The 13,443-nt window shown below is 41.6% G+C and overlaps 1 protein-coding gene across 3 annotated transcripts in view; it reads left to right on the top strand.

Annotated features, from left to right (window-relative positions):
• The window catches only part of rangap1b (Ran GTPase activating protein 1b), a 65,164-nt gene that overhangs the window by 12,704 nt on the left and 39,017 nt on the right, over positions 1 to 13,443 (top strand). For 2 of the 3 annotated variants that reach the window (XM_080217662.1, XM_080217664.1), the window contains exons 2-4: positions 456 to 577; positions 7,783 to 7,910; positions 10,803 to 10,862. In XM_080217662.1, coding sequence (XP_080073788.1) covers positions 466 to 577; positions 7,783 to 7,910; positions 10,803 to 10,862 — 300 coding nt within the window. In that variant the 5' untranslated portion in view covers positions 456 to 465. Of the gene's footprint in view, positions 1 to 336; positions 386 to 455; positions 578 to 7,782; positions 7,911 to 10,802; positions 10,863 to 13,443 lie in introns of those variants that run through there. The other variant, XM_080217663.1, reaches the window with a different exon arrangement.

Below are 13,443 nucleotides of genomic sequence, written 5' to 3'. Positions count from 1 at the left end.
GGAGGACAGCAAACTGACAACTTCTTGGCTTCTGTGTGTAGTTGAAGAACTCCCTGTTGAACTGAGGTTTTCATCATTCAGAATTGACTCCCAAGTAGGGTACAGTATAATTGTGGAGTGCTTCAACTCTAGGTGTGGGAGAGCAGAGCTCTCTCTCATTTGGACTATTGCCAATGAACATTTTATGACCTTGTCAAATAGTTATTACTAAGATGTGATAATGTAATCCCTTGGAGATTTAGCATTGTGGGTCACATGGGTAATGAGAGTTCTGAATTGCTCCTAGTATAAATACACCAGTGATAATCACTAACCTCCAGTCATTCTCTATTATGTAGTGTAGCTGGGAGTGTATTTCCTGCAGATCTACTTACTGATTCAACTGGTAGGTTTTCGTGAGGTTTATTTATTTCTTTGAAACCAGTCTGTTTAAAATGAATTCTGTTTCTCTCCAGGTGTTAGGAGATGGCTTCCGAGGATATCTCTCAGCTTGCGGATGCCCTTGCAAAGACTCAAGTGGGTGGGGGAGAGCTGAGTTTCAAAGGCCGCGCCCTAAAGCTCGACACTGCTGAGGCCGGTACGTGAGTGAACGATCTGAGGTGCACTGGGGTGGGATTAGATTGACGTAATGTCATTAGGTGTTTTTGGGTGTGTGCTAAAGGAAGAAGGAAAATTTTGGAAGTCTGAAGTAAAATCAGCTTGTATTGAGGGTCCATGTACATTGATCCTTAAAATGTCACAAATGGGCGCAGAAGATAATAAAATAAATGGAATGCTGGCCTTTATCTCAAGGAACAGGATATAGGGGGGGGAGAAGTCATCCTCAGCTACACAATCCTGGCTAGACCCACACCTGGGGAACTAAGAGCAATTCTGGGCACCACACCTCTGGATGGATATACTGAGCTTGGAGGGAATGTGGTGCAAATTTAGCAGAATCATACCTAGACTCCAGGAAATAAGCTGTGAATAGAAGGTAAACAAATTAGGTTTATATTGCTTTGAATTTAGGATCTTAGGGAGGACAGAATGGAAAGAAAGAAACTATTTCCACGAGGTAAAATGCTTGGAGGCATAGTCCAAAGATTAGAGCCAGGCCTTTATAGGAGGAAATGCTTCTGTATACGCAGGCTAGTGGTGGAAAACTTGGACTCTGTTCCACAAACAGCAGTTGATGTTAGATCAGTTAATTAAAACTGGGACTGATAGATTTTAGTTAACAAAAGTAATATGAGGGAAAATGAACTTCTATGGAATTTTGGTCGTGGATCACCCATAATCTTGCTGACTAGTGGAATGGGCTAGCAAGGAGCTGGATGTCCTGCTGATGTTCATCTGTAAATATTGCCAGTCAGTCAACATTTGAAAGACATGAATTTTATGTCGACAGGTCCTTAGCGAGTTGGTTCTGGCGTGGTTTCTTTGCAGTGTAAGACGTTAGAGCTGGAAGATGCACAACTGACATGCTGCGCACCGTCGGTGGTGGTGTAATTACCATCTGGCAAGTTTGCAATACACAATTTCCAATCCAGATATAAACATATTTATAATGGGGGGTGGGGAGTGTGACAAGCATGACACCAGGAAGTGAATGCATGTGTAAGATTTTGAATAGAATATTATACCGGCATTTAATTGTTTGACTTTATTACATTTTGAAAACAAGTGATTCTCTCTTTTGGTGTCAGGTTTTTTTCCCCTTTCGTCATCAGGTTAACTAGAATGTGACCATTTTAGTTCAAGGGGTGTAGCCTATTAGAAGATGTGAATGGCAACATTTTGCAGAAAAGTGGTCAGATTTAGTAATGTTACAGGCTGTAGTATGTTGACTGCTGGTTGCATTTTGAGGAAGTAAAGGGAGCAAGGTGATTGGCAGAAGCTTAGACTGCAATCTCCCCTTATTCAGATGAAGTAAATTTTGCCAGAAGTAACTTTGTATTGAAAGCAATTTGGAACTGGTTAACCAGGCTGATTCCTGGGTGAATGAGTTGTCAGAGGAGGAAAGATTTAGCAGTTAGGGCTATATTCAGAGTTTGAGTGAAAAGCTTTAAAATAAGGGCCTCGTTTTAAGACAGCAATGAGGAAGAATATTTTTTGCTGAGGTTCTTTGGATTTCTGCTCCCCAGACTGCAAAAGAGGCTGCGTCAATTATACATTTTAAAGCTGTTAGTCAGATTTTTAATCCTCAGAAGAGCTGAGGGTTATGCGGGGGGTGCAGGCAAGAAAGTGAAGTTCAGGCCATAATCAGATAAACCATGGTAGCACAGTAGGCTTGGGGCTGAATAACCTGCTCTGCTATTCCTTATGAGCTTTGTGGCAGTGGAATGCTTATGATGGGCTAGCAGAGCACACCTCTTGTTTTGTTTCTGCAGAATACTGTGTTTCATTGATTTTAAAAAGTAAAAAGCATTTCCCTGAGAGTTTTGTATGTGATGGCATCATGTGGTGCTAATCAGCATTTGTGAATAGGAAATCATATCTCTCAAATTTGAGTTTTTGAAGGGGTAACCAAGAAGATAGATGAGGGCTGTGTAGTTGATGATGTCTACGTGGACTTCAGCAAGGCCTTTGACAAAGTACCGATGGTAGGTTGTTGCACAAGAAGGGCAATTTTCTTCACACAGAAGGTGGTCAGTGTATGGAATGAGCTGCCACCAGTAGTAGAGATGGGTACAATTTTGCCTTTTAAAAAGCATTTGGACAGTTAGAGGGGTAAATATGTGCTTTTGGGACTAGCTTAATGGTTAAAAACTGGGTGGCATGGACAAGTTAGGCTGCAGGGCCTATTTCCACGCTGTAAACCTCTGACTGTCTGGTGTAGTATTGAGCCATGTAGACCTAGAAAGCGTGATGTGGAGGTGCTGGTGTTGGACTGGGGTAAACACAGTAAGAAGCCTGACAACACCAGGTTTAAGTCCAACCGATTTACTTGATAGTAAACTCACAAGCTTTTGAGGTTTACCTCTTCGTCAGGTGAATGAAGAGACTGATAGCCAAGTTCCGCACACGAGGACGGTCTCAACAGGGATCTTAAGCTCATGTCGCACTACCTGTAACCCCCATGACTTGCCTGGGTTTGCAAAACCTCACTCACTGTACTGTCTGGAGACAATACACATCTCTTTAACCTGAGATCAGTGCTCCTTCCACTCACATTGTTGGCCACTTTAAGACTTGAACAGCAGGTTAGGTGTAAAGATTCGCATTCTAATCAGTAATCTGTAAGCTGTCTGTGCTTTATATGTCTGTCTGAGGCCAGAACACTCCATTCACCTGACAGAAGTAAACCTCGAAAGCTTGTGAGTTTACTACCAAATAAATCGATCTAGAAAGCCCCACGTTCAATTCTGTTCTATGAAGCTTCCCACCCTTCCTCCACATCCAATCACTCCTGAATCTTCTGAGCATTTTGAGGCGATTTATCAGGAAGAATTGGCTCCACTGCAATGCAGCTTGACTCACAAAGAATAGTCACTGTTTTGTATGTGGTTAACAACACTCTTGGAATTGCACCTCAGTATTTATCATTGCTGCTGAGGGAAAATTGTCAGAGGGAGAAGTTAACATAGATAACATTTGATGCAAACTTCTCCTAAATCTGTTAATGGGGAACTAGTTTAAAAATTCAACTGGGGAGAGAATTTTATACACAAACAAATGAATTAGGAGAAGTAGGCCACTTGACCCCTCAAGCCTGCTCCACCATTCAATAAGAACATGGCTGATATGATTGTAACAGTGACCCCACATTCTTACCTAAACCTAATTATCTTTTACCCCTGTTAAATAAGAACCTATCTAGCTCTCCTTTAAAAATATTTAAATTCTTCTTCCACTGCCTTTTGAGGAAATGAGTTCCAAAGACTGAGAATTTTTCCTCATTCCTGTCTGAAATGGGTGACCCTTTATTTTTAAACAGTAACCCATCGTTCTAGATTCTCTCTCGAGGAAAAATATCGCTACATCCCTGTCAAGAACTCTCAGGACCTTCTATATTTCAATCAAGTTGTCTCTTGCTCTTCTGAACTCCAGTAGATACAAGCCTAACCTGTCCAACCTTTATAAGACAACCTGATTTCAGGTATTACTTTTTTATTCTAGTCATTCATAGGACATGAGTATCGCTAGCTAGGCCAGCATTTATTGCCCAGCCCTAATTGCATTTGAGTGCAATTCAGAGACTTTTTTTTAAAGTGTCAGCCACATTGCTTTGTATCTGGAGTCACGTGTAGGCCAAACCAGGTAAAGATGGCAGGTCTCCTTCCCTAAAGGACATTGGACCAGATGGGTTTTTTATAACAATAGGCAATGGTTTTGTGATCAATATTAGACTTCTAATTCTAGGTTAGTTCACAATTTGACCATCTGCTGTGGTGAGATTCAAACCTGGGTCTCCAGAATAATACCCTGGGTTGTAGTCTAGTAAACCTTCACTGAACAGATGAAGCATTTATACCTTTCCTTGGAGTAGGAGATCAATACTGTATGCAGTACTCCTGATGTAGTCTTGCCAATTCTCTGTACAACTGAAGCATAACCTCCCTACTTTTGTTATCTTTTCCCCTCTCAATAGCATTCTATTAATTTTCCTAATTACTTGCTGTCCTGGCAAACTAGACTTTTGTGATTCATGCACTAGGGCACTCTAAATCTGAGCACTGCAATCTCTCACCATTTACATAACGTGCTGCTTTTTTATTCTTCCTGCCAAAAGATGTCATTTCACATTTCTCTCATATTTCATTTGCCAGACCTTCATTCACTCATTTAACCTATGTCCCTTTTTAGCCTCCTGATGTTCCCGTCACAATTTATTTTCCTACCTATCTTTGTGCTGTTAAAATTTCACACCTGTTCCTTCATCCAAGTTATTGACCCAAATTGTAAAAATTTGGGGCCTCCAGCACTGATCCCTGTGGCACACCACTTGTTACATCCTGCCATCTAGAAAGCTTCATTTATGTCAACTCTGTTTCTTGTTAGCTGGCCAGCCTTCTATCCATGTCAATGAACTGGTGTGGCCACAATCTCTCCCTCAGTGTCAACAAAATGAAGGAGATAGTCTTCGACTTCAGGAAGTGTAGTGGAGGGCATGTCCCTGTCTACATCAATGGAGACAAAGTCGAAATAGTTGAGAGCTTCAAGTTTTTAGGTATGCAGATTACCAATGACTTGTCCTGGTCCCTTCATGCAGACACTACAATTAAGAAAGCCCACCAATGCCTCTACTTTCTCAGGAGGCTAAGGAAATTTGGCATGCCTACTACAACTCTCTCCAGCTTTTACAGATGCTCCGTAGAAAGCATTCTTTCTGGTTGTGTTACAGCTTGGTATGGCTATTGCCCTGCCCAAGACTGCAAGACACTACAAAGGGTCATGAATGAAGTCCAGTCCATCATGCAAATCAGTCTCCCATCCATTGACTCTGACACTTCCCGCTGCCTCAGCAAAGCAGCCAGCATAGTTAAGGACCCCATGCACCCCGAACATATTTTCTTCCATTGGGAAAAAGATAAAAGTCTGTGGTCACGTACCAACCTACTCGAGAACAGCTTCTTCCCTGCTGCCATCAGACTTTGAATAGACCTACCTCATATTAAGTTGATCTTTCTCTAAATCCTAGCTATAACTGTAACGCTACATTCTGCACTCTCTCCTTTCCTTCTCTATAAATGGTATGCTTTGTCTGTATAGAGTATAAGAAACTATTCTTTCTGCTGTATACTAATACATGTGACAATAATAAATCAAATCAAAATGTTACCCTCCAATCATGAGCTCTTATTTTCTGCAGTAACTTTTGATGTGCCACCTTCTGCAAATTTAAGTACAGTCCATCCACCAGTTCTCCTTTACCCAAAGTGCATGTGACTCCTTCAAAGAATCCCAATAAATAGGTTACAAATTTCCCTTTAACAGGACAATGTTGACTCTGCCTGATTGCCTTGAATTTGCCCTGCTATAGCATTTGTATTAATAACTTTTATCATAAGGAAAACATTAGAAGTTAGGATAAATGGTCTGTAGTTTCATGCTTTCTATCTCTTTCCCTTTTTGAATAAAGGAATTACATTTGTTCTCTTCCCATCTAATGGAACCTTCCCGAATTTGGGGAAAATTAAAACCAATGCATCAATGATCATTAGCCATTTCTTCCCAGACTCTAGGAGGAAGTCCAACTGGAACCAGGGATTTGTCTGCCCCCAGACGCAACAATTTGCGCAATACCAGTTCCCTGGTGATTCCAATTTTCCGAGTTCCCTCCCACTTCCTGATTTACAGCTAATTCTGCATGTTACTCATAGCCTCTATAGGGAAGACTGATGCAAAATACCTGCTCAATTTATCCGCCATATCCTTATTTTCATTCAGTTCCTCAGACGCACTTTCTATAGGACCAACATTTACTTTGTTAACTTGTTTCTTTTTTATTTATCTATTACAACTCTCACGCTCCATATTTGTTTCTAGCTATGTTTCTCTTGTACTTTAGTTTTTCCAAGTTTAAAATGCTAGTCTTTAATGTGTTCTTCATTTATGCTAGACCAGCATTTATTACCTATCCCTAACTTTCCTTCACTGAAGTTATCAATCCCATCTCATCGCACAGTACCAGGTCTCATATAGCCTGCTGTCTGACTCCAGAACGCGTTCTAAGAAACTATCCTAAAATTATTGAACTCCTCATCTGTGCTATCTTTGCCCATCTGATTCTTCCCTTCTATATTAAAATAATATTATAATCATGAGCAGATTAAAATTGTTCATGATTATCACTGTACCTTTCTGACAAGCTCCCATTACATCTATCCTGAAATGTAGTTACAATTAGGGGGCCTGTACACCAGTTCCACAAGTGACTACTTGCCTTTATCATTCACCATCTCACCCCAAACTGCTTCTACATGATGCTAACCTGAACTTGGGTCATTTCTCCCTGTTATGCTAATACTACCTTAAATTAACAGAGCCATCCCACCACCTTTTCCTAATTTCCCTTTGTTCTTAGATGTCAGGATACCTTTAACCCATAGTAAAATTTAATCTGCCCATGATTATACTACTTGTGACACTAGCTGTCCATTTTCAGTGAGACTGAGAAGTTGTTGCCCCTGGCTCTCACTGGGCTTCTGTTTAAATTGCTCTACCTGTGGCAGCTGGATCACTTGGGCATGTCTCCAAGCTGAGGTATTCATCATGCCTTACCATCTCCCTTTTTCAGAATCTTCAGTTCCACCTTAAGAGGACATTTTCAGACATAACTGTCATCCAAGGTTCAGCATTCATGATTAGTGTATTATGACCGTATGAATTCGGAGCAGGAACTTGGCCCTTCGAGCCTGCCCTGCTATTCGTAAGATCGTGGCTGATCTGATTGTAATCTCTACTCCAAGCTTCCACCTATCCTCAATAGCTTTTCATGCCTTTGCTCACTGAGAATCTATCCAGCTGTGCCTTAAAAATATCCAAAGACTCTGCATCTATTTCCTTTTGAGGAAGAGAGTTCTGAAGATTCACTGCCCTCCGAGATTTGAAAAAAAAAACTCCTAACCTCTGTCTTAAATGGATGACTGCTTACTTTTAAACAGTGACCTCTAGTTCTAGATTCTCCTGCATGAGAAAGCATCCTCTCCACATCCACCTTGTCAATACCCTAAAGGATCTTGTATAGGTTCAATCAGGATCATTAGTCTAGCGAGAGTCAAGTATTGTTTAGTCGAATATTTTTCACTTTACATTTGAGACTTTGCTATTATTCATTGTTATTTATTCTTTGTCCAGCTGCTGAGATTATTGAAGAGATTGAGGGCTTTGAGCACTTGCAGGCACTGCGTTTGGAAGGCAACACGATCGGTGTGGAAGCTGCTAAAGCCATTGCCAAAAGCCTGTCTAACAAAAAAGAATTGCAGGTATGGACTTGAAATACAGATTTTCTCAGCAACAGTGGTCAGCCAAGTAAATAACACACTGCTTTTTGTGAACTAAATTAGCTCTCAAATTGAGTGAAGTTCTGTGTTTACATTCTGAGACAAGCGTGACTTGGACTACCATTTCAGTTTATTGCAAATAAAAATCCTACTAATTGTCTTGGCTTGAGACAACTCGCACCTCCTTTAGCCTGTGATTATCCCTGTCTCCACTCCCACTTTCTGTACCTGTAAAGACTTGATTACCTATAAAGACTCGCATCCCAACCATTATCTTGCAATTGAGTCTCTGTCTATATATCTTGTTTGTGAAACCCACCTCTCCACTTGTCTGACGAAGGAGTGGGTGATGCCGTATAAACCTGTTGGACTTTAACCTGATGTTGTGAGACTTCACTGTTTAAAAAAAAAATTAACAGTTGCATAAAATTAGTTTGTCAGAGTTAACTGGATTGCAAAATGTTTAATTTTGATATGATATTTGAAGAAACAAAGTACTCAGCCCAACAGGCCCATACTGATGTTTATGCTTCACGCAAACCTCCAGGGTTAGGTTTTGATGGAATATTCATTCAGAGATGGTTTTAGTTGATGCGTTTAAACCAATTCAAATGAATGTGAATGGGCTCATCATGATTTAAAGGAGTACCAGGAATTCTCACAGTTCTTCCCTCAACTATAAAGATTAAAGTTTGTTTATTAATGTCACAAGTAGGCTTACATTAACACTGCAATGAAGTTACTGTGAAAATCCCCTGGATGTCACACTCTGGTGCCTGTTTAGGTACATTGGCCGTGCTAAATTCTCCCTCAATGTAGGATCCCTGCAATGTAGAATGCCATTTGGCAAATTGAGTCTGGACCAATCACAACCCCACCCAAGCCTATTCCTGTAACTCTACACATTTAACCTGCTAATCCCCCTGACACTAGTCAGTTTAGCATAGCCATTCAACCTAACCCACGCACCTTTGGACTGTAGGAGGAATGATGTGGGTATGCCGGCGTTGGACTGGCGTAAACACAGTAAAAAGTCTGACAGCACCAAGTTTTAGTCCAACCGATTTATTTGATAATAGACTCACAAGCTTTCGAGGTTTCCTCTTCGTCAGGTGAATGGAGAGTTCTGGCCTCAGACAGAGCGTATAAAGCACAGACAGTTTAGAGATTACTGATTAGAACGTGAATCCTCACACCTAACCTGCTGTTCAAGACCTGAAGTGGCTGACAATGTGAGTGGGAGGAGCACTGATCACAGGTTACAGAGATGTGTATTGTCTCCAGACAGTACAGTAAGTGAGGTTTTGCAAACCCAGGCAAGTCACGGGGGTTACAGATAGTGCGACATGAACCCAAGATCCCTGTTGAGACCGTCCTCATGTGTGCAGAACTTGGCTATCAGGGTTTGCAAAACCTCACTTACTGTACTGTCTGGAGACAATAACATCTCTGTAACCTGTGATCAGTGCTCCTTCCACTCACATTGTCAGCCACTTCAGGTCTTGAACAGCAGGTCAGGTGTAAGGATTCACGTTCTAATCAGTAATCTCTAAACTGTCTGTGCTTTATATGCTCTGTCTGAGGCCAGAACTCTCCATTCACCTGACGAAGAGGGAAACCTCGAAAGCTTGAGTCTATTATCAAATAAATCGGTTGGACTAAAACCTGGTGTTGTCAGACTTTTTACTGTAGGAGGAAACCAGAGCACCCGGAGGAAATCCACGCAGATGCAGAGAGAACGTGCAAACTCCACACAGACACTGACCCAAGCTGGGAATCAAACCCAGGCACTGAGGCATTAATGTTAACCACTGTGCCACCATACTGCTCCAGAGCTTGAGAGTTTTGAATCTTAGGAGTTCTGTATCTCATAGGGGTGTGATGCTCAGTTAATGAGTGTATCCAAGAAAAGAATTGATGGATTTTTGAGTAAGTAAAATGAAGGGAATAGAGGGATGTGGAGCTGGGCAAGAAAGTGAAGTTGATCTAAATATTCAGTTGTTGTCATATTGAAAAACAGAGCAGCGTCTGTATGACTTATTGTTGCTCCCATGCCTTGATTAGATTTTTGTTTGCAGGGGTGGGTTGAGTTAGATGCTATGAAATATTTCCTTTGACTGGGGAGTTGGTGATCGGGAATCATCAAATTAAAATGGTCGAGTGAGAAGAGAGAATAGTCTAGTCAGACATTGTCAGAACTTTGTGTCTGAGGCATCTTTTAAGGGAAAGCTAAATAGATGTTTGGAACCGGGGAGGTATAGGGAGAGAGGGGATAGATTACTTCAGTTTTGAATAGTTTTGAGAAAGATCTTTATAAATTTTACTGGTGTTACAAGTAGGCTCACATTAACACTGCAAAATGAACTTGCTGTGAAAACCTAGTTGGCACACTCTGGCATCTGTTCGAGTACACTGAGGGAGAATTTAGTATGGCCAGTGCACCTAACCAACAGATCTTTTGGGCTTGGGTGGAAACCCATGCAGACATGGGGAGAACGTGCAGACTCTGCTCAGACAGTAACTCAAGCTGGGAATCAAACTCGGGTCCCTGGTGCTGTGAGGCAGCAGTGCTAACCACTGTGCTGCCCACGGCATGGTAATAATGTACTGAAAGGACTGATGGACTGTAAGCATTTATGGTCTCTTCCATAATTGGGATGAGGTACAACAAATCCCATTAATTTCTGTCCTTGGAATGCAGCCTGTGATGTACTGCAATTTTGTTTTATGAGAGCTAGTAAAAATGCTGGCTATTGTTCAGACACTAATCATTTGCCTTGCATCAAACCTGTTCAATTTTGTCCTTATTAAATCGTATTTTTATAATTTGACCATTTATTAAATTGTCTTTTTCCTTCTCCATTCCCCTCCCAGAGATGTTACTGGAGCGACATGTTCACTGGTCGATTGCGGTCAGAGATTCCGATTGCTCTGGTAAGAATAACTTGCATCACGTTAACTCCATTAAAGTCATTAGAAACTATGGGGACCAATGGTAAGAGTGAGTATTGAAATGATGTGGTGGAGGTGGTCAAGCTGGCTATGTGGTTATAAAGTGATTGGACTGCTGGTTGCTAAAACCTAGACAGGAATTTCCCATTGTTCAGCACGATCCTGGAAAAGGCTTGCATAGATAGTTTAAAGTCTATCTGGTGTGCTGCACCATGGCTGCAATGTATATGGTGTGCAAGATATGATCCCAACTCACCAAGGTTTCCTCACCAGTACCTCCCAAACCTGTGACCTCCACCACTTGGCTGAACCAGGAGCTCCAGTAGTTCCAAGTCAGATACTACCATTACATGGAAAATGCCTCTGCCTCTGTTCCTTGGTTATTGCTGGTGTTGTGAAGTTGAGTAATTGGTGTCAGTAAAATTGTAAAATGCTAGGGGAAAGTACTGCGTGGTCCCTTTTTTAAAAAAAAAAGTGCTACTTTTTCTGTGCTTGAGTTTAAAAGCATGTATAGGGAGCCCAAAATGAAATATTTTATATCAAAGGCCAAGCAGCAGTGTTACCAAGACAACAGGTTTTCAGATTTTTGATTTTTTTTTGAGTTTGGCACTTAGTTGGCAAAAACCTATTAAATTTAAATCTGTTGGTTTTGACAGCCTAGGGCTAATCCCATTGTGGGGGATATTGGTATGTCATAAGTGTAACAAGAGGGCAGTGGGACAAAAGGCAGAGAGCAACTGCCAGAGTAACAGCTCTTAGCTTCACTTTTGTCTCAGAAAAAGCACCATCTTGATAGCGAAGGCACCAAAGAATCAACAGACAAGGCCCAGACTATTCCAGAAGAGACAAAACCTAGTTGTAATTTAGAGTGACTAAAATTCCACTTTTGTTTATAATTGGGTATTTATCCGAACAACGTTCCATCAGAATCGTGTTTTATTTGGTTTGTTAATAGTTAAATTAGCTTGTTCACTGTTAGATAAGTAAATGCATACTTGTTGATTTTAGAGTGTGTCGGAGTTATTTTGATTTAACCACTAAAAGGTGCTGAAGAGTAGATCACACCACTTCTCACTCTTTTTAAAGATTACAGGGTGAGGCACTTCTCTTTGAGTGGTTGGGTATTAGTTCTCGGAGGGAGGGGTCCACCTCCGTTTTGTAACACTGGGATATAATCCTGAAACTCCCTCTCTAACAGCACTGTGGGAGCACCTTCCCCATGTGGACTGCAGCGTTTTAAATGGACAGCTCACTGGCAGAATTAGGAATGGGAAGTATGGGCCTTGCCAGCTATGGCCACATCCTGTGAATGATTAAAGAAACCATAACAATCTTACAAAGGTCCAGAGCGTTTAGGGCATTTTTGATACTCTCCTTTCCTGAATTTGCTGACTTCTTTACAGGTCGTGCTTCCATTGAAGCATATCCTGTAAAGAAGTTCTCAAATTTGCATCATTCGTGGGCAACCTTAATGCTTGCTAGCTATACAACTATAGAGACCATTGCAGTTTGGCTTCTCATTGCAACTGTAGTTCCAGTGGGGAGTACAGTGCTCGGCTGTAGAAATATTGACGTTTTCTTCTCCCTTTCCTAACACAAGGATCTGGGGTCTGTTCTATTTTTAATGTTATTCTGAGATAACTCGGTGCAGACCAGGATCAAGTCTCCTCTGTTGCTTCCCTTTCTGATGCCGTTCTTTAAACACTAAGATTCTTGCCCAACAGGAAATGCTGCAAGCCATCTTTAAATACCATTGTACAACTGAGTGAAAGTAGCCCAGGGTGGGTGATTCAGGTCCTTCCCTTCACTCCCCAGTCCTCCCCCCACAATCCATTGCCCAAACCTGCTATATTTATTTTAAAAGATCTGCTATCCTTAACTAATGGATGAGTTCTGATGGGATGAAAGATCTTCACTTATGCATTTTCACAGAATCCCTAGAGTGCAGAAGGAGGCTATTCGACCCATCGAGTCCACACTGACAACTATCTCACCTAGGCCCTATGCCTGGAACCCCACATATTTACCCCATTAATACTCTAACCTATACATCCTAGGAAACTAAGGGGCAATTTAGAATGGCTGGTCAATCCAATCTGCACATCTTTGGACTGTGGGAGGAAACTGGAGCACCCGGACATGGGGAGAATGTGCAGACTCCACACAGACAGTGACCCCAGCCGGGAATCGAACTCAGGTCCCTGGAGCTGTGAGGCAGTAATGTTAACCACTGTGCCACCATGCCACACTATTCCTGTTAACATTTGCCCTTGTGGAGTCCCCTGGCTGCCTTCCAGTATCCTACCAAATAGCAATTATTGTGTGAGCCTTAACAGGAAATGTAGGTAAGTCCTTTGACCCGTTGGACCGTTGTAGTTCAGCTCTGATGAGACCATAAGCAATAGCAGAGTTTCTGTACCAAAGTGCTCAATGGCCAGAAGAGCTAGGCCCAACACAGAATTGGACAGTCTAAATTAAACCACAGTCAGCAGCCTCTGCAGACAGGCCAGGATCAGAATTGAGCAAGAACAAGCCTGGAATTGCCCTAAAGGCTGGAACCAGA

The sequence above is a fragment of the Carcharhinus amblyrhynchos genome, chromosome 35 (genome assembly GCF_965287045.1).
Source record: "Carcharhinus amblyrhynchos chromosome 35, sCarAmb.v2.hapA, whole genome shotgun sequence".
NCBI classification, from domain to species: Eukaryota; Metazoa; Chordata; class Chondrichthyes; order Carcharhiniformes; family Carcharhinidae; genus Carcharhinus; species Carcharhinus amblyrhynchos.
This window is presented reverse-complemented; position numbering and strand designations above follow the sequence as displayed.